This window comes from Leptonychotes weddellii, chromosome 2 (assembly GCF_054177405.1).
Source record: "Leptonychotes weddellii isolate Sample4059 chromosome 2, ASM5417740v2, whole genome shotgun sequence".
Lineage (NCBI taxonomy): Eukaryota > Metazoa > Chordata > Mammalia > Carnivora > Phocidae > Leptonychotes > Leptonychotes weddellii.
Window position 1 is genome coordinate 137,599,080 of NC_138370.1, and position 26,259 is coordinate 137,625,338.

Genomic DNA, 26,259 nt, shown 5'->3' on the forward strand with positions numbered 1-26,259 from the left:
ACTTGGGGACCTTGTTAAAAATGCAGATTCTGATTCAGTCGGTCTGGACTGGAATCTGAGAGTCTGCCTTTCTCAGATGCCAGTCCGGGACCACACTTTGGTAGCAAGGATTTGAAAAATGACAGCTCTTTTGTCAGTCTGCTCCTATGTTGGAGCTATTCTGTTTTTCTTTGGTACATGTATTATTCAGTTAAAAATCTGCACAGGACCCAGTGCATTTTCAACAAAAAAGGTTTTTATTTAGAATATCATTTCAGAGACAAAAAGCAGTTCATTTTGTTTAGTAAAATAAATTTAACAAATACATTTAAATAAGGTAAATTGAAGACTTCTGTGGATCTTTTTCTTAGTTACTTGGTTTTCTGCCAGTTGGAGTTTCTGTCTCCCAGCCTAACTGGGTTCTTTCCAAGTGAATGCAGCTAATAATCCAAGAAACTGCTTTATGAAATCGGACTCAAATATACCTCTGTATTCTCACTCAATCTCAGTGTATTACTGCAACATAAGGAAAACAACTTAGGGAAGTAGAATCAGAAGGAAATGCTTCCCCCTCGTGTTATCTTTTCAACAGAGGCCTTGGCCACTCTGAAATGGATGGTAAAAATGAACTGGTACTGGGAGGTGATGGTCAAAAGCAAACTTAGATGATTTTCACACCATCTATTATCAAGACCCAAAAGGAAAGGCAAGCCCCAAAACTTCCCAGCCAAGCCACTGCTTTATACAGAAGCCACATATAGCTTCCTAGGGTTACTTTCTTTTCTGGTTATGTACATTAAAAAAAATACAACATTGTGTTAAATAGCAGGACAGCTAACAATGAAACACACAGAACTACACTGAAAAACCAAAAAGCTTGGTTAAGCCGAGGAGAGAAATGGCGGACAGTCTTCATGGAGGGAAGCTGCCAGCATCCACCATCTCCTCAGTCTGTCACGGATCTGCACTCTGAGGGTAGGCCTTCCGACTGCCGCCACTGAGCCAGACGCTGCTTAAACCATTTCTGGAGGACGGAAATGTGCAAAATTACCCGTCACATACTGGCAAACTGGAACATCCCTTCCTTTTCTAAAAGGTAGCCCCTGTGGCCCAACCGGAAAGGAATGTGTCCACGGGGATGGTTTTTCTCACAGTGACACTTACCTTCCCTGCCCCAGGACCTTTGCACATGCTATTTCCTATGCTTAGCATGTTCTGTCTTCATTCTTTATCTGATGATCTCCCTCTCATGCTCAGGTCTCAGCTTAAATAGAACTTTCTCAATCAAGTCTTCCCTAACCACTTTGTGAGAACCTAAAGTAGGTTCTCCATCCAACTCCTTATTCTCTATTTTAATACTTTGTTACCGTCACAGAACTTTTACTATCTGTAATTACTATGTTTATTCACTTGCTTTTAGTCTACATTTCTTTCTAGAATATAAGATCCATGAAAGCAGAGACTGTATTCATCTTATCATCACTGATTGCATCCTTTGCCCCTCGCACAAGGGATAACATAGATTAATCAGTGTTTGTTGAATGAATGAAAGAAATTGAAGCATCTCCCTGATGCCCCAGATAAAGCTCTATGGCTACTATGTCTCACCAATGTGTGGTGATCTCATCCAGGGCCCTGGTCATTGGTAGTGCTTAGTAAGTATTTGTTAAGTAAAATGAATGGAAAACTGAGCCTGGTCAACCTCCAGGCACTCCTTCCTGGGAATCTATGGGGCAGGCTAGCCCAAACTCTCCTGCTGCAGGGCTGCTGAGCAGTGAGAGAAGAAACAGTGGGCCTTCCAGCTTACTCAGAATCTTCTAGCTCTCTATGCCCCAAATAGTCACATCCCACAAAAGAGACCATGGATTTAGGGAAGGCCCCAGATGGGATGCTTCTAGACATGGCACCTTGTGAGGGCTAAAACACTTTTCATGTGGGCTTTTCATATGTCATGGGGCTGCCCTTACTATGCTACGAGGGGTGGGGATTCTGCACACGGGAGACAAGGAGACCCACGCTGGTGAATAGGCTGGGGTGTGGATCAGGTCGGCCAGGAGGAAACTGGGGATTTTAAAAAACAATGTTGAAGAGGGACTAGTGAGAAAACAGAAGAGGCAGGCACTGATCCTCATGGGAGAAGATGAGTCAGAGGGCCCTGTGGGAAGTCAGACCTCAGGCTTTATTCTACTGTGTTTCCCAGCCTTTCACACATCATGGCAAACATTGGGAATGATGATATTTTCATGTCACACTGGGACAAACAGGCAAGTTGCGTGGGTAGGTGACCACCAGGGACTCTGCAGTCCTGGGCCCTGCCAGTAGGAAGCTCTATGGTGATCAGTTGGCTACAGGAACTTGAAGAAACCCCTTAAATACAGCACCAGTCAGCTCAACTGTACCTGAAAAGGAAAGCTTAGGGGGTCTCTACTGTCCCTTCTGGAGTTTTTAGAATTCACCTATTCCAGAGCTAAGCACATGATGGGGGCAGAAAAGCAGCAGAAAGAACACAGCTATGGGATGGACCCCAGACCTGGGATGTGCTGATGGAGATGGTTAGAAACATCCAGAGGGCCCTGACTTTAGTATGGCCAGCTGCAGATTCAACCTGGGGACAAAGAGGGTGGACTCTAGGGTCCTGCTGGGGAAGGTCTCATCTCTGCAGAGATCTAGGGAGATGACAGGCAGTGCAGCCTAAGCCCAAGATCAGAAGAAAGGGTGAGAACCACGGGGAAGGAGTGCTTCTAGGGATCGAGGTCTGTAGAGCCCGAAGGGAGTGGGGCCAAAGGGCCATTTAGGGCTCTACACCAATGCCAAGCTGGCTAAAGAGCATGGGACCATACTTACAACTTGCCGTAACTGTAACAGAGTTTCCACACTGAAATGCCTTACGTGGCCGTCAAGGTCAGTTGTCTTGTACTGTGAGGTGGCAACAGAGACAATAACCTAAAGCCAAGGGCAGCAGACTACCTGTCTGGGGTAGTGGATCTCCAGGTGCCATATTCTACTCCTGGAAATCACTAGCCCTAAGGAGAAGAGAGCTCACGTTAACTTCGGTGGCTTTAACCAAAGTTCCACTGCTAAAGGCAGGTGCATTTTCTTCTGTAATCCGTGTGTGTCTCGGTAACTCTGGAGTCTGGTGTGAGAGCAGTGTGGTTCCAGTTTCACTAACGAGGTAGCTCCGAGGGGCTTTTGAGACTACAAGGTCTGATTCAATAGGACTTCCAGTTACTAGAGCTGAATACATGGCAAAGTTTTAAAGACTGACTAATTAAAACTTGGAGGAGGAAAGTCTCATTTTCTACCAGGATTCATTTAAGACAAAATGCTTGAGCTGGCCTCATTCAGAAGAGCCACCCATATCTTTATACTAGTAATGAATATTAATGTACAGTTACCAAAAATAACTTCAGCGAGGACCACATTTGTGAACTGGAGAGTTGGCGTCCAAATGCCTAACATGGTGAGCCCTAGTGCTGGGGGGGTGGGACGAAATTCAAGAAAAGCAGAACGATTTTCTAAAGATACATATTTTAAATCAGGTATGTATATATGACAGTTTGGCAAACCAGGTGCTGTCCAACAAAAACCATTAAACACCTTGCTTGCTTCTTTTCCCCTCCAGAGCTGAATCTTATCACATCTCACTCACATCAGTACGAATTTTCCACCTGGCTTTATTCTTCTCTTCCTTGTTTCAGTCATCCCCTGAGAAAGACATTCATCCCTCACTGGCTTATAAATGAATGCCCTCATTACCTCACCCCATTGATGGAGATTTATTTACTCTGAGTGAACGGATGATAATTAGACACTGTGATGGGGAGGGCTGGAGGCAAAATAACATTGTTCCTGTCCTTTTCTCTAGTAGCTAACATTTTATTCTTTTCAGGGGGAGACCTTTAGAGGTCTTTATTCCACTGATAAAACGTCCAACAACTAAAACCACGGAGTTCTGGGAATAGTCCCAGGGCATTAAGAAGAGATAAAGATACTGGGAACCAACACTGGCTACACGGGGCTTGAGTTTGTGATTCTGGAAAATGCCAGATCTGCCCAACCTCCCCAGGGATTGATAAAAGACCTTTCCCAGCCCCTTCTAACACTGACTTCAAAATAATAAAAGACACAGGGGTTGGGTCTATCTATATCTAGGTTTATCTAATGCAAATGTAGGAGATAGCTTATTACTGTCATGAGAGAAAAAAAAAAAAAAAGAACTCATTCTAGGATCCCAGCAAATGCAACTTAGAAAGTTAACATTAAAGCTCTGATCCCCTCACTCCCGGTTCCTACAGGTGTCCCCCCAATAGCAGAGAACACTGTCCTACTGTGGGACAGTCACAAAGAGGTCATCAAAGCCCCCAGAGAATGTTTCAAACTTCCAGTCCCTCCTGCCCCTGCCAAAGTATCAGCAATGTGAATCAGCTCTTGTTCATTATCTCAAAGGAGCATCTCGTGCTTATTTTTTTCTACTAAAGTATTACTTGTTCTAGGACAATGAAGAATATCACTCCAATCCTGGAGGTGGGTGGTGTTAGGGGTGAGGGATCAGGCATAAGAAATAAATATTATTCTGGCTTTGGAGATCTCTCCCTGTGAAAAAGGGGCAACACAGATAGAGACTAGAAACGGGATGTGCTGATACCAGGCACAGCTTCTACGCAGGTCCAGCAGACCCTGGCCTTCCTGGAGTTATTTGAAGACGCCCTGCAAAGCCTGCTATAAATTAAAATAATTTTATTTATGCCTGAAAGTTCACCATTGTCCATTAGATCTCCAGAAGACACTTTCAAAAATATAAATGTTATTTGAGGGGGCGCCTGGGTGGCTCAGTCGAGTAAGCATCCAACTCTTGATTTCAGTTCAGGTCATGATCTCAGGGTTGTGAGATCGAGCCCCACGTTGGGCTCCTCGCTGGGCATGGAGCCTGCTTAAGATTCTCTCCCTTTCCCTGTCCTTCTGCCCCTCCCGCTCTCTAAAATAGATATATGTTGCTTGAGAAGATTAAAGAAGAAACCATTCTTACGAAGCAGTGTACATGGGGGTGGGGTGAGCTGGAAAAGAGTTTGGGTGGAAAGGATGGGAAGTTGGAAAATGGGACCCAACCAAGTAAGGAGTGACACCCTGAGGCAGCTTCTTCCCCTGAACTTGCTAAACCTGGCCTCCCTCTGAGCTCTGGGGTCTCTGATGCTTCCCTGCAGGCCTACACAGGAAGGCAGAGGGGCAAGCAGAACTATGGCAGCCTCAGAGAGGAAGGTGTTGGCCCCATGGCAGGAAAAGGAAGCCAGGGGCCCTGCTCTGAGGCTGACTCACCCCTACACCCACTCATTTCAGGATTGCAATCATCATTTGTTCATCTGAGGACGATGGCAGAGGCGCAATGGGAAGAGCCTGCCAGGGGGAGGGGGACAGGTGAACCTGCTGTCAGAAGTCTGAATTGGTGGACCTCAATCACAAAAAGAATCAGGCGCCCTTTCTTCCTGCCCCTCACCTGATTTCATTCCAGTTCTTTAATAGAAGGTGAATCTCAAGAAAAGATTAAACATAGCTGGGATGCTGTCATGTAATACATGTATTTTTTTTTCTGGGAAAAAATACAATAGAAATGGAATGTTCAGTCGTCCCCTCCATCCCCTAGTTGTTCCCATTCTTTCTCTCTATGAAGACAACAAGGTAGTGAGAGGAGTCTGGATTGTGACCCAGACTGCCATGGTTCAAATCCTAGCTCTGCTACTTCCTAGTTGTGGCCTTGGGCCAGTTATTCAACCTTTCTGTGCCTTGGTTCTCTTATCTGTCCAACTGGGCTAATGCTACCTACCGCATAGCCCTGGTGTGACAAATGATTTACTTGGAGGGTGCCCTGCACAATACCTGGCAAGTATCGGCCATCACAGAGGGCGACATAAGTATTCTGCCTCACAGGTAAGGGGGATTCACCGTGGGAGAAGCAGAGGCTGAGAGGAGCTTAGACCCCTAGCTGGTACTGTGCCCACAGTAAACCCACAGCCTTTTTAAATGACAAGTTATTATTATCTGTCTGATCACTCCTCTTTTCTAAATATAGTGTGGGCTTTTAAGTGAGAAAGCTTCAGCAAGCTGCCTCCTCAGGGGGTTCCAAGAAACATGAACTGCTGGACTTGGGTTACATTAAATCACCTTCCATTAAGTTCTGGTTCTGGTTAGTCTGACAGCTGTTCCCTTTGCTAAAACCAGATATGCCTGACTTTCTATTTGACCTAGGAATGAGAGGATTTTCTATGGGCAAATTCTCCAAAGTGCATCTGGCTTAATTAGTAAAAATCATTTTAGGCTTGGGGTCCAGGGTCTTGGTTCTAGGATATCCTGGAGCACCCATTACAAGCTCGTAAGCCTCAGCTGAGTATGGTTCAAGGTGAGGAGAGGCCAAAGTGCCTGATGCTCTGGTCTATAAAATGGGAAAAATGAGAACATCTCTGCTTTAGAGCTGAGACTAGAGGTGTGGAAGTGCTTTGGGCTCCCGTGGGAGAGATGCTAGGGCAGTTCCAAATAGTATTATCATGCATAACTAATTGTCTTTCAACGACCAAGGGGAAAATAGAAGTCAGGGTAAACTCTGGATAGGGTTTGTTTGTTTGTTTTAAGTCAGCTGAAGGAGCCAACATTGCACCTGGAGGTTAATAATCATGGGCAGTGTTGCATTCTCTACCCTAAACAATATTCGGAATAACATAGGAGCTTTTAAAAAATCAGCGCACTTAAGGGGACATCTGCTTCCACTCCCTTCAGTTGTGATGTCAGATGATTTCCTTCTTGGAAAACTCCAAAAAAAAGACTACATCTTAGAGCCCGGGAATTTTTTAAAATGTGAAATCTCCCTGGCTGTCTGCAGCTAAGGGGAAGCTGCAGCGTGCTATGGTGGGAAGAGCAAGCTATCAAGGAGCAAGCTATACCCTTGCCGTCCTGGCAACTCTCTCCCTCTTGGCCTCAGGCTCCTCGTTTGACAAACCGAGGACTGAATTTACAACTGATCGCTAAAGTCCCTTCCAGCCCTGACACTCTCCCTCGAGAAAAGATTGGAGAGCGGGGGGCTCAGAGAGCGCACAAGGCACCTCTTCCGAAGGTTTCGCTCACAGCCCAGGGGAGAAATTGAGCCGGGGGAAGGAGGAGGCAGCGAGGCGAGAGCGGACCAGGGACGCGGCTCCCGAGCCGGAGGGAGGATAGCGCGCTTCTCCCGGGCCACGGGGAGAGCACCTTAGCGCGGAGAAGGAAGGGTGATCGTGAGAGTTCTGAATAGTCCCTGGGGGAGCCACCGCGGGCTGGGGCTGGAAGGGCAGACAGGGGGCGCGGAGCCGGGACGCTGGGATGCGGCGGTGGGAGCGCCGCGGCGTCCGGGCTCCCGGGATGCGGGCAGAAGCGATGGAAGATCGCGGGAGGACGAGCGGGACCCCGCGTGCGGGAGACGGCCCCGGCCACAGGGGTCGGACTGTGGGGTGGGGTGGCGTGCCGGGCTCACCTGGGTCTCCTCCTCGGACAGGCCGGCCTCGGCCGCGATGAGGCACAGCGTGGTGGGGTCCGGGTGCTTGTTGACCTTGTTGAAGTTGTACTCCAGGATCTCCACCTGGTCCTGGGTGGGGCCGCTCGCGGTGTCCGCCGACATGGTCTCCGGGCGGCTGCGGGGAAGAAAGCAGCGGCGGCCGTGAGCGCGGCGGCGGGCGGGGAGGGACGGAGAGATCCGGGGCGCGGCCGGCCGAGCACCTCCGTGCGCGGGGCCGTCCCTCCCGCGGGCGCACGGTCGCGCGAGTCCCCGGCGGCTGCAGACGGCGGTGGGCGCCTCCCCGAGCTCCCAGCCGAGCGCTCCGGAGGGTCTCACGGCTGAGCCGCGCGTCTCCGGGCCTCCGGGCCTGCCCGGGGCCGGTTCTCGCGGCAACTTTCCCGCTGGGGCCGGGGCCCGGGGCGGCGGCGGGAGGAAGATGACGCGGCGCGCCCTCCTGGCCCCGAGGCTCTAAGGAAGGAGTGCAGGAAGCGCGGCGGCGATTTTGGAAAATCGCCTTCAAAGCTTCCCCCCACCCCCGGGAGAGGGAGCTGTCCTGGGACAGTCCCGACAGGTCGCGGGGGTGGGGACACACCTCACCGGTCCGCGCGTCGTTCTGCCTCTAAAGTGGTTTATAGCCAAGGAGGGCAGTACCCCCCACCCCACTTCAAAGAAATGACCCCAAGGACGGAAGTTACTTTTTAAAGTTGGGGAACTGCAGCGGCACTTTTCATCTCTCCCTTTTACAGAGGTGGAGATAGCGTCCACCGAGCTGTCGGTTACTCCTGGAGTTGCTAAGACCGGGAACTGAACATCAGGAGAAGTGTCCACCGGAGGGCTGGTGCGAGTCACTCTGCAATCTGCAAGCTCCTCTGCCATCCCTCCCGCCCCGCCACCCCCATTTTTCCGAAGCCCAGAATCCACAGCCTCCAGTCAGCGTGGCTCGTCGCCGCCCTGCGTTGTCTGGACATTGTTGCGTAGCTACCGCAGAGAGCCCACTTCACTACCAGCTTCAAGGTCTCTTGTATTTCCTTACTTCAGAGCTAAACATCGCTCTAGCAGATTTTGGGTAACATGACTTCCTGCTGCATCCTCTCCATATCTAAATAGCCTCGGAACTGGGCAAAAAAAAAAAAAAAGTCTGGGGCGCCTGGGTGGCTCAGTCGCTAAGCGTCTGCCTTCGGCTCAGGTCATGATCCCAGGATCCTGGGATCGAGCCCCGCATCGGGCTCCCTGCTCCGCGGGAAGTCTGTTTCTCCCTCTCCCACTCCCCCTGCTTGTGTTCCCTCTCTCGCTGTCTCTCTGTCAAATAAATCAATAAAATCTAAAAAAAAAAAAAAGGCAGATGTGCATCCGTCCTCCAATTTAAGATGTATTGAGGTATCCGAAGTTACAGTCTTGAAGATCCTGGTGGAGGATTTGGCATAGACAGGTGAGGACTCGACTTGGCTGACAGTAAAAGAGAAGCACAAGTGTGGGAATCAGGTTGGTTTGTTGTTGAAACAAACAATTGCAAAATCATCAGGCATAATCCTGAGTAGGTTTTGATGTGGTTTGTGCTTGGGGAGGAGCCACACTCCACCGATGAGCCTGCATAATGTCCCTGATGCTGTTAGGACTTTTTCTACTGTAACCTGCCTCCCGTGCTCCCTAACAAATGTCTTTACCTCTCTGAGTCACTTGAAGGGGCTTGCGGGGAGACCAAGAAGCCATTCTACTGCGAGGGAGTCTTGGGCTCAAGGCACTTGTCAGGTCATCAGGAAATCTCTGTTTTTAGGTGAGTTATATGCCCCCTCCCCCATTTAAAAATCTGTACCAGTGATTCCTATCGCGGTGCTCACAAGATCGGGCCAGGACAGAAACGCCTCCTCTCCTCTTGACACCTATCTCCCCTTTTCTTTGACCCAGAAGTTCAGAGCCAGAAAGAACCTTGGCGATGAACGTTTTCAGTCCTCTCCTGGAACAGCCCAGGAGAATGAGGCGCAGGAAGACTTACTGTCCCAGCGTTGCCCAGTTAATGACCAGCACCCTAGAAGGGAAAGCCTTAGCTTTGGTTTCAGTCCTGTGCTCGGCAGGACCCTTCTCAGCAGGCCTTTCTGTCTTTAGTTTGGCAGAAAAGATCAGGAGGGCGACAGTTTATAAAGGCAGGGACTTTTGAATGAGCACTGATTGTCCTCATAGGATACCAACTCCAGCCAAAGCTGCCCCCTGGAACCACCCGCCACTGCTCATTTTGCCTAAAAGAATATAGGAGGGGACACTACTACTGCTGATTTTATTTTTTGGAAAGTTTCCATCTAATTCCATGGACACAGTTATGCTGCCTCTTTTCAGTGAAAATTTTTGCTTTGTAGAATTCTCAGTCCTTCAGAAATATTAACCAAGTGGGTAGATTTCTAAACTGGACTCAGATTCAAGGACTGTTCTGCATGTACTTCTTTATCTCTTTTTGTTACATACTTACTATTACATAACTCAAGGGCTACTACTGTCCTTACATTTAATCAGGTGCATTTTCTTTTCTATTCGTGTGGCTTCCTGTTACAGGACTTTGAGGTTTCACGGGTAGCTTCCAGTTGCCTTTAAAGTCCTCCTTGGGTTAGTTGGCTGACGGCCACTGGACTCGTTTGGCTGCTAAGGAGACTTGTGGGAGGTCCATTCGAAAGTACCTACTTCTCCAAGGTACACCAAACAAACAAGCTTGATTTCTAGACATGAGGATGAAAGATCTGACCTCTAGAGTGAGAACTATCTGTTGTTTCTTCACAAAACTCAGTTTCTGTTCTTTCAGCCCTCTTCGGTTGACAGGTGTTTACAGTTGTTGCTTCATTTCTTCTCTCCTTCGCTCTCTTTTCGAGGAAATTTAAAAACCAAATCATCCTGGTAACCTTGCCCTTATAAAGCTTCTCAACTCTTTCCAGTAAGGAAACTGTTGAAAAGCCTCTCTGAAGGTAAACACTTTTAGATGAAAAGAACTAAAAATATTTTAAAGCTCCTTAAACTTTAATCTCAGCACAAGTTCTGTTGTTCCTGTGTTTATATTCATAACTTACGGAACATTCAAAGAGTAATTTGTCCTGTGGTTGTGTTTTCTTTTGTGGTTGGGGGAAGACAATGCATAAACCTTTTCAAGAGGTTAAATGAAAACAGCTGTCTTTTTCCTAAATTAAACCCAATACCTGGCTAGGCAGTTTTACCCTTGTCCCCTAACCCTAGAGTTATTTTAAAGGTATTTCCCTGTATGAACTAGCTCATGGAGAGTGCTACAAACTAGTAACCTGCAGAGATTGCTACGAGCTCACATTTACTATCTTCTCCCTCTCCCAGCCATCTGACCTCTAGCATCAAACCAAATGGTTATCGGTGGTAGATACTCCTCATCAACAGTCCCGTGATGAGGGGCGCCTGGGTGGCTCAGTCGTTAAGCAGCTGCCTTCAGCTCAGGTCATGATCCCGGGGTTCTGGGATCGAGCCCTGCATCCGGCTCCCTACTCAGCGGGAAGCCTGCTTCTCCCTCTCCCACTCCCCTTGCTTGTGTTCCTGCTCTCGCTGTCTCTGTCAAATAAATAAATAAAATCTTTAAAAAACAAAACAAAACAAAAAAAACAGTCCCATGGTGAGCTGGCCAAAAGAGAAAAAAGCAGTGGAATCATTTTTTAGGGCCATCTCCCAGTTTTCTTTAGTCCAAATTTCCTTCATGTTCACTCCGGACTTCCACGAAGCAATGGGCTCTTGAAGCATTGTATTTTCTTAAGTGAGGAAAATACTGTGCTTCCTTATCCCCAAGAGAAGTGGAGGCTCTTCATTCATCACTTACTGAACTACTCTGGACAGGGTGCAAGGGGCACCACCCAAGCTGTCAGTGTGTCTCAGGATTGACAAATAGGGGGCGCCTGGATGGCTCAGTGGGTTGAACGTCTGCCTCTTGATTTCCCCTCCGGTCATGATCTCAGGATCCTGGGATCTGGTTCCACACTCAGCGCAGAGTCTGCTTGGGATTCTCTCTCCCTTTCCCTCTGCCTCTGCCCTACCCTCTCTCTTTCTCTCTCTCAAAAAAATGAATAAATCTTAAAAAAAAATTAACAACTAGGAGTGGAATATTGATCTGCCTCTCTAGGCTAACAGGAGGTCTGTTTTCAAAAGAGAGCTTTGTTTGTATGTGTTTTTTATTTGTGTGTTTTTGTTTTTGTTTGATTAATGTCCTTAAGCTTAGAGCAGTAGCTCTCATGCCTGGCTGGGCCTCAGAATCACCTGTAGAAATGCCCAGGCCCCCCACAGTTCCCCTGAATCAGAATCCACTTTAGGAATCCAGTGGGGAAGGGATATAAAAAGTATCTCAGCTCTTACAAGATTTTGTAATTTAATCATTAAAATCAATGATAAATGTTTAGAACTTCTTATACTTTATACCTGTAAAAATGTGTTAAAATATCTTCTACCTCTGATGCTGTATATCCTCTCAACATTGAGTAGATGGTAGGTTGAGGGTTTTAAAGGAATAAAGGTGTTTTTTTTTAAAAAAAGATTTTATTTATTTACTTGAGAGAGAGAGATTGGGGGCAGGTGCAGAGGGAGAGGGAGAGAGAGAATCCCAAGCAGACTCCTTGCTGAGCGTGGAGCCTGATGCTGGGCTCGATCCCACAACCCTGAGATCATGACCTGAGCCAAAACCGAGTTAGATGCTTAATGAATTGAGCCACCTAGGTGCCCTTAAAGGAATAAAGTTTTTAAAATATACAAATACACACCAGAAAAAAAAAAACATTTAGACACCATGTTATTAATCTTTTTGTATGAATGGTCAGGAATGGGGAAATTGCCCTTAAAATTATGAATTATTGGGGCACCTAGGTGGCTCAGTCGGTTAAGTTTCTGACTTTGGCTCAGGTTGTGATCTCAGGGTCCTGGGATCAAGCCCCACCTTGGGCTCCATGCTCAGCGGGGAGTCTGCTTGTCCCTCTGTCTCTCCCTCTGCCCCTTCCCCTGCTGTGCTCTCTCTGTCTCTCTCACACAAATAAATAAAATCTTAATAAAATTATGAATTATCAAGAGAAATTTTCCCCTGCTTTCAAAAATTTAGAAATAATATAAAACCCTTTAAAAATCTTTCAGAAAGATGTATTTTTATATTGAAATCAGAGTTTAAGAAAGCAGGACATCAGAAGAAAAACTCCACTTCTTCGTACAAATACCTGTAATTGATTTAGAAGTCAAAAATTATAGTGGAAAATATTTGGCAAACTTGACAAATGATTGTCCTTCTCCTATTTCTTAAAGTCTCCAGTGAGAGAACTGCTAAAATTTAAGTTATTTATATGGGCAACTTGTATAATAGAACTTAAAACTGAACATTAGACTATGAATACACCATATACACATAGCATCATTACTGTCTTCAGGGAAAGAAGATTCCAAATAGAAATAGAAAAATATACTTTTAAATGCTATTGTCAACTCCAGCTTTACATATTTAAAAAACTAAAGAAAAATACAACAAAATGCTAACAGTGATTATATCTAAATTAGGGGACTACAGATGATGTAAAATTTTTTCTTTATATTTTTTTCTGGTTTTCTCCATTTTCTATAATGAGCATTTATTATTTTGAAATTAGGAAGTTTATTTTTTCTTAAAAAGATATCCCTGATCAGACCAATGATCCATCTTGCCCAGAGTTTCATCTGATTATTGGGACCAAATTACATTTTCAGGGAAAGCATGGAAGTTGTTTTCCATCAAGTCCACCTAGAAGATTAGGGAAGTACGCACTTTCATTTTCAAAGATCATTAGGTATTAAAAGGATATTTGTAATATACATGTAAGTTATGAAGAATAAATTAACACTAGTGAACCCCACCCAAGTTAAAAATTAAATCATTACCAAGACTATGGAAGCTACTTGTATTTCTTTCCCAATCCCACCCTTACAGCTTATTTGCTCCCAGAAGAAATCACGATTCTGACTTTTGTATTAATCATTCCTTTGATTTTTAAATTAGTTCTATCACATATGTATGGATCCCTAAAAGAACTTATTATTTTAGCTTTGTATATTTTTGAATTGTGTAAAAGTAGTATTATATGTAATTATTCTGTGAATTGCTTTTTTTTCTATCAACATGTTTCCAAGATTCAACCATATTTCTGCATATAGAGAAGTTCATTCATATTCAGTGCTGTTTCCATTTTGTGAATATACTATAATTTATTTATGTCTTTTCCTGCTGGTGGATATTTGGATTGTTTTCAGTTTTTTGCTATTATGAACATTGCCTCTTGGAACATTTTTTTTTTTAAAGATTTTATTTATTTGAGAGAGAGAGAGCATGAACAGGGGCAGAAGGAGAGGGAGAAGCAGGCTTCCCGCTGAGCAGAGAGCCTGCCACGGGGCTCGATCCCAGGACCCTGGGATCATGACCTGAGCCGAAGACAGATGCTTAACTGACTAAGCCACCCAGGTGTCCTGGAACATTTTGCCTTCTGAAGTGCATCTAGGAGGGTTTCTCTAGGGTATACACGAGTGGAACATGTTCATAAGATATGTGATTTTTTTTTAAAGATTTATTTATTTTATATATAGAGAGAGTGTGTGTGAGTGGGGAAAGGGGCAGAGGGAGAGAGAATCTCAAGCAGAATCCCTGCTGAGCAGGAAGCCCTACTTGGGGCTCGATCTCAAACTCTGAGATCATGACCTGAGCCAAAAATCAAGAGTCAGCTGCTTAACAAACTGAGTCACCCAGGTGCCCCAAGATACGCGGCTTTTAACTTTACAACATAATATCAACTTCTTTTCCAAAGGTGTTGAACAAAACTATACAAACAATGTATATCATTTCCTTTGCCCCACATCCTCATCAATATGTCAAACTTTTTAATTTTTGCCAAAATTGTTATGTATTCTTTTCATTCATGAGTAATACCTAAACCTCTTTCAGCTATTTATATATTCAGCTTGCATAAGTTTTGGGGGCTAAAAGATTCCATATGTTTACTCTTTATGAAAGTATTTCCTGTTCCAGCCCAGCAGGAGATTTGAGGTATTTTTTGAGAGTTTAGGGCCTGTCTCTAGGCTAGCTTGTTCTTTCCATGGGTCACCAAAAACAATACAAAAGATGTATGGAAAACCAATTTTAGTCGATCTTTTGTCTGTCTGATGCTAAAAATGTTCCTATTTTCCCTTTTACAGAATTCCTGGAAGTCAGGACTTGATTCTGCACTCAAAAAAAAAAAAAAGTTAAAAAAATAACATGTTAACCATATCAATTTTCTACCTTCTCATCCCCACCCCTGCAAAGTGAATATCAAAGTCTTTGAATGAAAACAACAGGTATGGATTTAAAATGACTGAGTAAAAGAAGAAGAAATGATGTAGGGATAGACAGGAAGTGTAAAAGAGACTATTAGGTTGTGGGTTTAAAACAGGGTATAAACATGTAAAACCAAATAATGTGCTCAAGTGTTTGCACATGAGCACGGGGTGCTGAATTCCAGTTCAGAAGCAGGTTGCTATTAGTTCTTTGGGTCTCTCACAATCCTCTCAAAGTAATCAGAATGGAACTGGTCCTGTTTTACGGTTGAGAAAGGTTAACTAACTTGTCTGTAGCATCACAGGAAGACTCAGAATCTTACCTTTTATTCTGGAATTAGCAGTAAAGGCAGTTTGTGGTACCTTGAGCAACAAGATTAATTTATACCTTTAAAATATATTCTCCTCGGGGCGCCTGGGTGGCTCAGCGGGTTAAGCATCTGACTTGATTTGGGCTCAGGTCATGATCTCAGGGTCATGAGATCAAGCCCTGCATCGGGCTCCAAGCTCAGCGTGGAGTCTGCTTGTCCCTCTCCCTCTGCTTTTCCCCTCACTTGCTTGTGCTTGTTCATTCTCTCTCTCTCTCAAATAAATAAAATCTTTAAAAAATATATATTCTCCTTATGCTCTACTGATGTCAGAGATTCTAAGATATCACTGGATCACCTGTTTGGATTGTTGAGCTCTAATTGGAGTTGTCCATTATTTTAGTGAAGGGCTGGTGCTGGTGGCAGCCAGTCTTTCCCAGTGTGGGGTAGGCATTGCTGACCTCTCCAGCCTCATTCCCTTAGCTGCTTCTGCAGTCTTCTTGCAGACCTCCCCATGTCTCCTGGAAAAGCCTGGTGTCTGCTTGACACCAAGGTCACAGGGATAATGGACTTGCCCCTCTAAAGTTTTGATCTGACTCCATCGTTTGAGGTCCTGATAAATTGGGGAGATTTGTTCAAGTTTGTCCGGTAAGATCTGAGCTCTTAATTTTGGACTCAGTGTAACAGCTTCAGGCGCATGCAGAAGCCCCTGGCAGCTCACAACGACAAGCACCTGTCCTCCCCTAACATGCTGCACCTGACTCAACGAGGCAGGAAGACTGAGAGGCCAGCTCGTCCTTGAATACGTGCCAGCCCAGCCGGCTGCCAGTGCCCACGCCATCCCAAGGACCTCTCGTGCCCCCGGGGTTTTGTCAGGCACAGGTGTCATCAGGTTTGGTTTTCGAGGCTTCAGCCCTGTTCTGGGATGGCATCTCTCTTGGTAGTTGGAAATCCAAGGCTTAAAAATATGAAGTGCTGCCTTCTTTTAAGTTCTGCATATCTGATGTGCGCTGTTAGGTGTGCTGTGTGGAGTTGCTAATTCAGCGCACTGCTTCCCAGGCATTCCTCTTTCAGTTTGCTTTCCTCTTGCCTTAGAAGTCCCTCTATTCCAGGAAACCCAGCAGAATTAAGAGCAAAATGAAATTTGAGTTAATATAGTCCTGAGTACAAACAATTAGATGTCCCAAGTACTGATTATTCAAGATATCACTTTGGGGGCGCCTGGGTGGCTCAGTTGGTAAAGCGTCTGCCTTCGACTTAGATTGTGATCTCAGGGTCCTGGGATCGAGCCCCACATCAGGCTTCCTGCTCGGCAGGGAGGTTGCTTGTCCCTCTCCCTCTCCCTGCCTCTCCCCCTGCTTGTGCTCTCTCTCTCTCTCTCAAATAAATATAATAAAATCTTTTTTTAAAGATTTTATTATATTCATTTGAGACATAGAGATACAGAGAGAGAGAGAGCATGAGTAGAGGAAGAAGCAGAGGGAGAGGGAGAAGCAGGCTCCCTGCTGAGCCAGGAGCCCAATGTGGGGCTCGATCCCAGGACCCTGGGATCATGACCTAAGCCAAAGGCAGACGCTTCACCATCTGAGCCACCCAGTTGCCCCTAAATATAATAAAATCTTTTAAAATTTTTAAAAAAACAACAACAGAAAACATCACTTTGCCAAGCCTCCATTTCTCTCAATGGGAAGAAGGGATACAATACACACCTTCACCTAGCTCACAGCTTTGTGGTAAAGTTCATATGATATTATTGTAGGGAAGTATTTCTAAACAGTAATGTGCTTGCTTACAGAAGATATTATTGTTCTTTCAATGACTGTGAGCCAGGCATTCAGTTGGGCGTCTCCTGGGTGGCAAACTGGTAAGAATAGTTTATAGTTTCAGTCTTTCTGGGCTGCAATTTATTTAAAAAATTTTTTTTTCTGGAATGGTAAAGTATGAGGTTTAAATCAGAACCTTTTTTAAAAAAATCAAATGCTGCCTGTGTTGCTTCGTCATACGATGTATCCCTGGATGGAATTTCTCAAAACTAATGAGGTGGGGGGGCGCCTGGGTGGCTCAGTCATTAAGCGTCTGCCTTCAGCTCAGGTCATGGTCCCAGGGTCCTGGGATTGAGCCCCACATCGGGCTCCCCGCTCTGCGGGAAGCCTGCTTCTCCCTCTCCCACTCCCCCTGCTTGTGTTCCCTCTCTCACTGTGTCTCTCTCTGTCAAATAAATAAAGTCTTTAAAAAAACCCAAAAACTAATGAGGTGGGGATGGGTGGGGGTGGGGATGTCCTATCTTTAGCATGTTTTCTCATTAGCACTTCTACACTGTGTGTTGACTTGAATTTAGTTGTTGGTATTTTTTTTCTCATTTCTTCTCAATTTATCCTTTCATCTATTAATGAGGAAGCATTAATAGGGCAGAAGATGAGTAGTGAGGAGTTAAAAATAAGCAGGAACAGATACTCTATGAGTTGGTGAGTAGATTTTTCTAGGTGGTCTTGGCCTATGAGAATAATGACCAAATTGAAATTGTTTTAAAATAATTTGTTCCCCGAGCCTGTCTTCCCCACTAAGTGATATGCTCTTCTGTGGGGGATAGGTCTTATACATTTATATCTCACCAGCATTCATTAGGAGTATCTGGCACTGAATAAGTGCTCATAACTAATGTGCTGAACTGAAATTAACCAACGGCATCTGGCATGACTTGATAAGTTGGAAAGGCATTGTTTTCAACAACCAGGACTAAGTTCAAAACCAAAACATTACATTGGAAAAAATAACTTTCCAGCCTTCTAATATGTTTTAGTCCCCACTGCCTGAAACAGCACAGAGCTGATTCCTATTTCTGAATTGCATACAGAAACCCCATCCCTGCTAGCACAATAACAACATATTTATTGAGCAATTACTCTGTGCCTGGCACAGTTCTTCGTCTTAGACGAGTTAGCTCATGTAACCATCAGAGGAAGCAGCATTATGGGACAGGCACTCTTCTTGTCTCCATTTTATACACATAGTAAATGATGTAAATGGAAACTTATATACCTTTCCCCAGGCGATGTATATAACTTTCCCCAAATACAAACCTAGTGAGTGGTAGAGCAGGGATTCAAACCCATGAAGTCTAGCTTCTGCATCCATGTTCTTAGCCACTACACTAGATTTCCTCTTTGCATGAAGTAGCCATGTAGACCCAAGAGCCTTGAAGGGTGGTTGTGGAAAGAGAAGTAAAGCCTGGTGGTGCCTCCTGGGACAAAAGGAAGGCAGTGTCCTGCATCCCTGCCGGGCAGAGCCAGTCTGGCCGCAATGTCTCCCTCCCTGTAGCATGTTTCAAAACAGAAACATGGAGACCAGACATGGCTCTGACCCGGCAAAATGGATTAGCTAGTGATTTCAGTGAATACTACCAACACCATCAGCCGGGCTGGCTTTCTTTTCCCCACATCCTCTTCTTTAATTGGTACAGACATAATTGAATGATGACATTATGTGAATAATATAGTGGACAAATGAGAAAAGGTGTCAGCATCTGACAGAATGGAACAGAAAGGTTGGCTTCAACCAGATCAGCTGGATCTTAGTGATTATGGCTGCTACTTACTCCCTAGATTTACAGAGTTTTGTCGAATTGATTAAGGAATCTCCTGAGACAGTTGTTGAACCAGGTCCCTCAGTGGTCTAGACTTTCTATGGCTACTTACAGAAAATAGCAAGATATGAAAAGGGAGGGGGCGGTGTCTGGGAAGGACTTCCAGGAGTGAATTAATCATTAATTAACCCTGGACATAAAATTCTTTGTATACTGGCTGAGTTCTTTTCATTGGTAGCCCAACTCATGCTCAAAGTCGAAACTTTGTACGTAGAAACATGGGGGAAATGATTAAAGACAATAATAAAACCTTGGGCACCTTTATGCTATGAAATAAGTGGAGGATTTAGTCAACCTCCTTAGAAATAAATGGGCAAATGAAAGAAGGCAACCCCACTTCCATAATCTCCTCATGGGAGATCTACCTATTGTTCAAGTTGCTTTTCCAAAAGGCTGTCTCTATAGTGATTGTTACGAATTCAGAAAAAGTTTTCTCTAGACACAACATTATACATTGTAGATAGAATACTAAGCTAACCCACAGGAGGGAATGTATCTAAAATGCTATGTATTTGTTACAGAACAAAAAGAAGTAGAAAAATCATCCTGTTGAAGTATCTAGGGAAATTTAATAAGCTATCATTTCACTTTGAAGGCAAACGCTTAAGAAACAGCAGTTTTAATTAAGCCTTGGCTCAGGGAAATGAGGTTCTGGTGCAGATATTGAAGGGGGTTCAGGAAACTTAGAGGAGGCTAAAGGTTTAAAGCTCAAGTCTAATGTATCCCAAGAGTCAGGAACAGTCCCTGACACACTGTGGGATGTGCAGTGAATATATATTGGATGCAGGGTGATTGAACTTTATTTTCACTTCAAGAAGTAGGACTTCGCCATATTGTATAAAGGCATAATCATTAGAGCTGTCTTCGGGTCAGAGATGAAATAAAGAGGGGGAAGGAGGGAGAAGGGGAATGCTGAGAAGCACTGATGTGAGAAGCAAGCTGTCTGAGACATAATTAATGAACGATAAAGAAAAAGCCAGAGATTACTTGGCACAGTCCTCACCTCCTCATTCTTCTACCCAAGGGCCAAGGAAGAAGGAGATAGGAAAGGTTTTGGGCCTTGCATTTCCTGGGCCAGCCACCAAAAGGCGCTGTCAGGCCGGAACAGTTCAGTTGCTGGCCAGAGCTCTTCGCAGGTGGGAGGAGAAAGAGAAGCAGAAATAAAATTATTTTGAGTGTACAGCATTAGTTACAGAGGGAGTGTTGTGTATCTTTATTGGATTATATGGAGGGGACATATTTTAAATCTCATTAATGAATGAAAATATTAAACTGGTATGGGATATTGGAAAGAGCACTGGGCAAAGAGTCAGACCTGCATTTCAATTTTAGCTCCTCTACTTTATAGTCACATGACCTTGGCTGAGGTGTTTAGTTTTTTGTTTGTTCGTTTTAACTTATTTGAAACTGAGTTTTCTTCTCTATAAAATGTGGCTAAAACCTTCCTTGCCTACTTTAATTGTGATCCAGTGAGATTTTGCTCAGGAAATAACTTAGAAAACTATAAAATGACATTCACGTTTCCAGGAGTGTAATAATTTATTCATCCAGAAAAGTGAAGATGTTGGGCCAGATGACCTCTGAGATCATTTCTCCTCTAAAATTCTAACGCTCAGCTTGGCCTGGGTTTAAATGATCATGCTGTTCCTCGACAACAGCTTACTAATGTCACTGGCCTGAGAAAGGGAAACACAGGGGCCTATTCCAGGTTTGATGAACACTTTGTTCCTAATTTCTACTTCAAAGGACCCCTAAGGAGCCCATGAAACATTTTGAACCAAGGTGCTTCTTAATTTCAGCCTGTCTGTTAATGTGACCAAATAATTTGCCATCTAACCTGGAACATCTATGTGTAAAGGGGGTGCTATGATTAATTACACCAAGATAACAGCATACAGCAGAAGCATCCCAGGCAAACCTGGATATCTGGTCCCCTTATTATAGGTAAAACATTCAACTTCTCGGGGCGCCTGGGTGGCTCAGTTGGTTGGGCGACTGCCTTCGGCTCAGGTCATGATCCTGGAGTCCCTGGATCGAGTCCCGCGTCGGGCTCCCTGCTCAGCAGGGAGTCTGCTTCTCCCTCTGACCCTCCCCCCTCTCATGTGCTCTCTCCCATTCTCAAATAAATAAATAAAATCTTTAAAAAAAAATTAAAAAAAAACCAAAACATTCAACTTCTCACTTACATGTGGGATAGTAAAAATATTCCTGTTGGATTTAGGTATCCGTACTGCTGTTACAGATTAGCAAGACGCAGTTCTGTTAGAATCTTGGAGGACAGAAACTCATACTCCTAACCTTGGTAGTGAACAGGAGGCTGCTTTTTGCTCTTAAGAAATCATATAGTTGCAGCTTTGTGGTTACAGATCAGAGAATACACTATAGCTTCAAATTTCCTGACCTTTCATTTTTTATTCCACTTTGAATAGGTAGGATAGAAATTTGTCTGATGGGGTGAATGTGCTTGGGTCTCTGCCTGCTTTGGGTATTGTTAGTATGGTTGTGCTAATGCTTAGTAAGTGTGAATATTCATTACATCTCAAACAGAGTTTGGTCCTATGATCAAATATAAACAAAGGAACAAAAACGGCTTGTACTAGAGATTTCCACAGGCCCAGCCATGTGCTCAGGGCCTTTCAAACCAGATAATCCAGGAGGGGTGAGACTTGTGAAGTAAATTGAATTATCAGATCTCTCTGAAAATGTCTCATGCCCTAATACACAAAGAAATCAGACAAGCAGATTTCTGCTATGGGGGAAAAATCGTAATATTTTCTAAAGAAAACCGTTGAACACAAAGAAAAATTCACACTACTAAGGCTAGAAGCAAATAACATAAAGACCAACTTTCTAAATAGTTTATGGAGAGGAAAAATGGCACAAGTCAAAATGGCAGGTTATAAATACCCTTTTTTATTTTTTAAATTTTTAAAAAAGATTTTATTTATTTATTTGAGAGACAGAGACAGAGATAGTGAAAGAGAGCACAAGCAGAGAGGAGAGGGAGAAGCAGGGTCCCTGCTAAGGTGGGAGCCCGACATGGGGCTTGATCCCAGGCCCCTGGGATCATGACCTGAGCTGAAGGCAGACGCTTAACTGACTGAGCCACCCAGGTGCCCCAATATCCTTTTATAAAAAGAGATTTATTCATTTATTTTAGAGAGAGAGAGGTGGGGGGGGCAGAGGAAGAGGGGGAGAGAATTTCCAGCTGATTGAGGAGCACAACTCCAGGCTTAATCCCAGGACCCTGAGATCATGACCTGAGCCAGAATCAAGAGTCAGATGCTTAACCGACTGAGCCACCCAGGCACCCCTATAAATATCCTATGTTTTAAGTTAATTCATTTTGGGTAACCCATTTAGTGTCCTAATTCTGCTTGACTTAGGAGAACATTAATTAAATTAGATCAATAGGCTGCAGGGTAGGGAGAAATAGGTTTCTTTCTTAGAAGAGAAGGGGACCTTCAAAACTTAAACACTGATGATAGAAATCAGTCTGGTATTTTAAAAATCGAGTCCAGTGAAGCCACACACAGATAACCAAGAGTCAAGTAGAACTGTCATAGTGCGCTGTAGCCATTTACTCACTTTAGGACGTCAAAAAAAATTAGAGTTTTTTTTCTGAAGATGTTCGTATTCTCAGTGCCTGGCTCTGAAAAAGGCTGTTCATTTGTCATTCTGGGGACATTTCATCAGGATTTATTTTTTAAAAACTGTATAGTGGGTTCTATGATATTTTTGCCTGAGCCCTAATTACACAGTAAGGAACAGGAGTTAGGGACTGTCCTGGTACTGTGCATGTGTGACGGGTAGATGGTTAGGCTGCCTGTTTGTAGGCCGTTGTAACCTAATGCAAGCAGGCATGACCTCCTCAGGCTGTTAGTGCATTTTGAAATGTCCAGAAAAGACTCTTTGAAGAATGGAATTATCTCTACACAAATATACTTGAATGAATTATTACTTTTTATGGTCCAGCCACCATTCTTATTTTATGACTGTAATTAGGTAATGAATAAAATGACATGCACCTGGTACTTTGTAGTGCTCCAAATTATGCCAAAGTCCAACCAGGCATGCTGCTTGTTGCCATGAGACTCAGTTATATGGGCCTTATTTTTTTACCCAGTTGTCTTTATGAACAGGTGTTCAACTAATGGGATATACCGAGGCTGTTCAGCTAGATCCTTCTTATTAACATCACACAATAATTGAAAAGGACAGATACTTTACAAAGTCCAGCTCAGGGGATAACTCTGAACTTACTATAGGTCGTTTCTCTGAGCATTAGAGAGATGTTGCAGAAAGGCTGGATGGGGGGGCGCCTGGGTGGCTCAGTCAGTTAAGCGTGTGCCTTTGGCTCAGGTCATGATCCCAGGGTCCTGGATCCAGCCCCTCGGAGGGCTCCCTGCTCAGCCGGGGGAGTCTGCTTCTGCCCCTCCCCCTGACTCAGGCTCTTTCGCGGGTGCACTCTCTCTCTCTCTCTCAAAAAAGTCTTAAAAAAGAAAAGAAAAGAAAGGCTGGATGGAGCCTCAGAAGACCCTCACTTTGCTTCTAGCGATGTCACTTAAATCTCCAAGTGACCTTGGACAACTTAATTGCTTTGAACCTCCATTTCTTCATCTACCATTGAAGTTACCCCCACCTGCTACAGTATTCCTACCCCCACCTATCTCACAGGGTTGTCATAGGATTTGATAAGATGGATTATGTTTATGAATAGCACTATAAATTATAAACACTATATATGGTTTTATTATTATTCAGTCATCTAGGAGCTCTTCTGAGCTAGTTCCAAGGACTAGAAGACTTTTAAATTGTGAAACCTGAACCAGGTATAATACTAATGAAAGAGGAGATGACATCCCCCTTTCTTTTTTTTTTTTTTTAAGATTTTATTTATTTATTTGACAGAGAGAGAGATAGCGAGAGCAGGAACACAAGCAGGGGGAGTGGGAGAGGGAGAAGCAGGCTTCCCGCTGAGCAGGGAGCCTGATATGGGGCTCGATCCCAGGACCCTGGGATCATGACCTGAGCCGAAGGCAGACGCTTAACGACTGAGCCACCCAGGCGCCGACATCCCCCTTTCTTTAGTCCTGCTTCATTCACCCCAATGCCAGACACCTCCAAAGGATGCCATTCTACTCCCCAGGAAGAGCATGAAGAACACATAATAAAGGGACAGACACTTCCAAGCACAAGTTATCAAATTAGAGTATTTTCTAAAATAGATTTCACTCCTGGGCACCAGTAGACTAGAAATTTGGAAAGGAGTGAGGGGCATAAGAGCTAGGGACTTGTTTATATAAATTTTCTTAGGGAGAAACCACACAAGAAGGAGACAAAAATACAGCAGTGAAGACTAGACTATCCAAAGCAGATCCGTCATGTCCTCAAGAATTCCAGGAAACTTCCATTGTGATCCTCTAGATCTAGTGGCTACAATGGCAGCCATTAGTTTACTGCCCAGGACACACTAAGAGATTAGAACTGATCAATGTCTGCCTTAGATTGTTTCTGGTTTTGTTTTCAACATCAAAGAACAGAGTAGTTCTGAAAGATCTGGAGGGTTTTCATGTTTGGCCACATTTTATCAAAACTACCAGAAGCAAATTAAAAGAAATTATATGGGGATGGGTAAAAATTAACTTCTCTACTTTTTTTTAAAAGATTTTATTTATTCACCTGAGTGAGAGAGAGCACGAGTTGGGTGAGGGGCAGAGGGAGAAGCAGACTTCCCACCAAGGAGGGAGCCCAATGTGAGGCTCGATCCCAGGACTGGGGGATCGAGACCTGAGCCAAAGGTAGACGCCCAACCAACTGAGCCATGAAGGAACCCCACTTCTCTACTTTTAAAAGAGGTTCTATCATTATCCAAACATGGCCATAAGCTAACATTAGAACCTGAAGCAAATAGAGTAATTTGACCTTGTCCTTGAACCCCTAGCATTCACGTTGAACTTCTGTTTGGCAAGCCACTATAAATATACCAGCTCTCCAACTGGGCTATACAGATACAATGCTTCCCACTAGGAACCTGAGTCACAGAGGGAGGGAGTGACTTGGCAGAGAGACCGGAATAAAGGGTGGGGAGGCCTTAGTTCCAGAGCTCAGCCACCAACTAATCCTAAGATGCAAGACAATTCACTTTACTCTTGAACCTTTATGTATTGTATGGTATTCATAAACCGTGTAGCTTATGGCTCAGGCCAAGTATTTTTTAAAATGAAAGGGGGTGCTAACAATAATCTACCGGGACAACTGATATTTTGGGCTTCCTCTGCTTTAAAATTCCATTACAGGGGTGCCTGGTGGCTCAGTCGGTTAAGCATCTGCCTTCAGCTCAGGTCATGATCCCAGGCTCCTGGGATCGAGCCCCGCATCGGGCTCCCTGCTCGGCAGGAAGCCTGCTTCTCCCTCTCCCACTCCCCCTGCTTGTGTTCCCTCTCTCTCTGTGTCTCTCTCTGTCAAATAAATAAATAAATAATCTTTAAAAAAAATAATAAAATTCCATTACAGCTGAAGGAGAACTGAAAATAGGACCCAGGTTCCTGAACATTAGACCCGTACTCTGCTCCCTAGGCTAGACTGCTGTCTGCTGGGACTTATCTACACTGGGATTCTGTGGAAGAGTGTTTAACATATCACTTGAAGATTGATGAAGGGAGTTTCCCAGCAAATAGAAAGGACAGCATGACCTGTACCTGTTTGGTCACGTATCCACACAGCCAAACCCCACGTGTGTTCAAAATCAACAGCACTGGAATGCCAAATCCACATTGGGGTCATTGAAAGGTGGAGCGGTCAAGGGAGCCAGGGCCAGGAAGAGGGCAGGTACACACACACCCTGCATCAGGAGAATCCCTTATATTTGCAGCCTCAAGCCAGTTCTCCACCAGCCTGCCCAGGGCGAGCAGACAGGATGGCTGTGATCCAGGGGCTGGCTGCCTTGGGATCCTCAGGTGCTGGCTTTTAAATGGGCAAGTAAGTACTTTATAAATTACTGTGGGCCATATGCCATCCTTCTGCCAACAGTTTCATCTTTGCATAGTTCTGTTGTCCATCCCCATTCACTTGGCTTTGTAAAAGTTTGAGGGAGCCATCGACAACATCTAAAAATTAATCTAGGTTAGGTCAGGACACAGCCTTAAAAAAATGTCCAAGTGACAGCCACATGCAGAAGAATGAAACTGGACCATTTCCTTACACCACACAAAAAATAGACTCCAAATGGTTGAAAGACCTAAATCTGAGACAGGAGTCCATCAAAATCCTAAAGGAGAACACAGGCAGCAACCTCTTTGACCTCAGCCGCAGCAACTTCTTCCTAGAAACATCGCCAAAGGCAAGGGAAGCAAGGGTAAAAATGAACTTTTGGGACTTCATCAAGATAAAAAGCTTTTGCACAGCAAAGGAAACAGTCAACAAAACCAAAAGACGACCAACAGAATGGGAGAAGATATTTGCAAATGACATATCAGATAAAGGGCTAGTATCCAAAATCTATAAAGAAC

At 44.4% G+C, this 26,259-nt stretch overlaps 1 protein-coding gene across 3 annotated transcripts; it reads right to left on the reverse strand.

Annotated features, from left to right (window-relative positions):
• Positions 1-217: 217 nt before the first annotated feature.
• HOPX (HOP homeobox) lies at positions 218-19,869 on the reverse strand. Of its 3 annotated transcripts, none has more exons than XM_081812361.1 (3): positions 19,752-19,869; positions 7,472-7,628; positions 218-1,003 (listed from the first exon to the last, which is right to left on the reverse strand). In XM_081812361.1, exons 1-3 carry the CDS (start codon positions 19,757-19,759, stop codon positions 926-928), a joined length of 243 nt encoding a protein of 80 aa, XP_081668487.1. In that variant the 5' UTR covers positions 19,760-19,869; the 3' UTR covers positions 218-925. The 3 variants fall into 3 exon arrangements, with proteins under 3 accessions (XP_081668487.1, XP_030881233.1, XP_030881234.1); XM_031025373.2 differs by lacking the exon at positions 19,752-19,869 and adding an exon at positions 8,188-8,373; XM_031025374.2 differs by lacking the exon at positions 19,752-19,869 and adding an exon at positions 8,085-8,156.
• Between the last annotated feature and the right edge of the window lie 6,390 nt (positions 19,870-26,259).

Coding starts and splice junctions, on each gene's coding strand:
- HOPX (XM_081812361.1), bottom strand. Junction 1,004..7,471: donor TGTCCGAGGAGGAGACCCAG/GTGAGCCCGGCA, acceptor TCCGTCCTCCAG/AAATGGTTTAAGCAGCGTCT.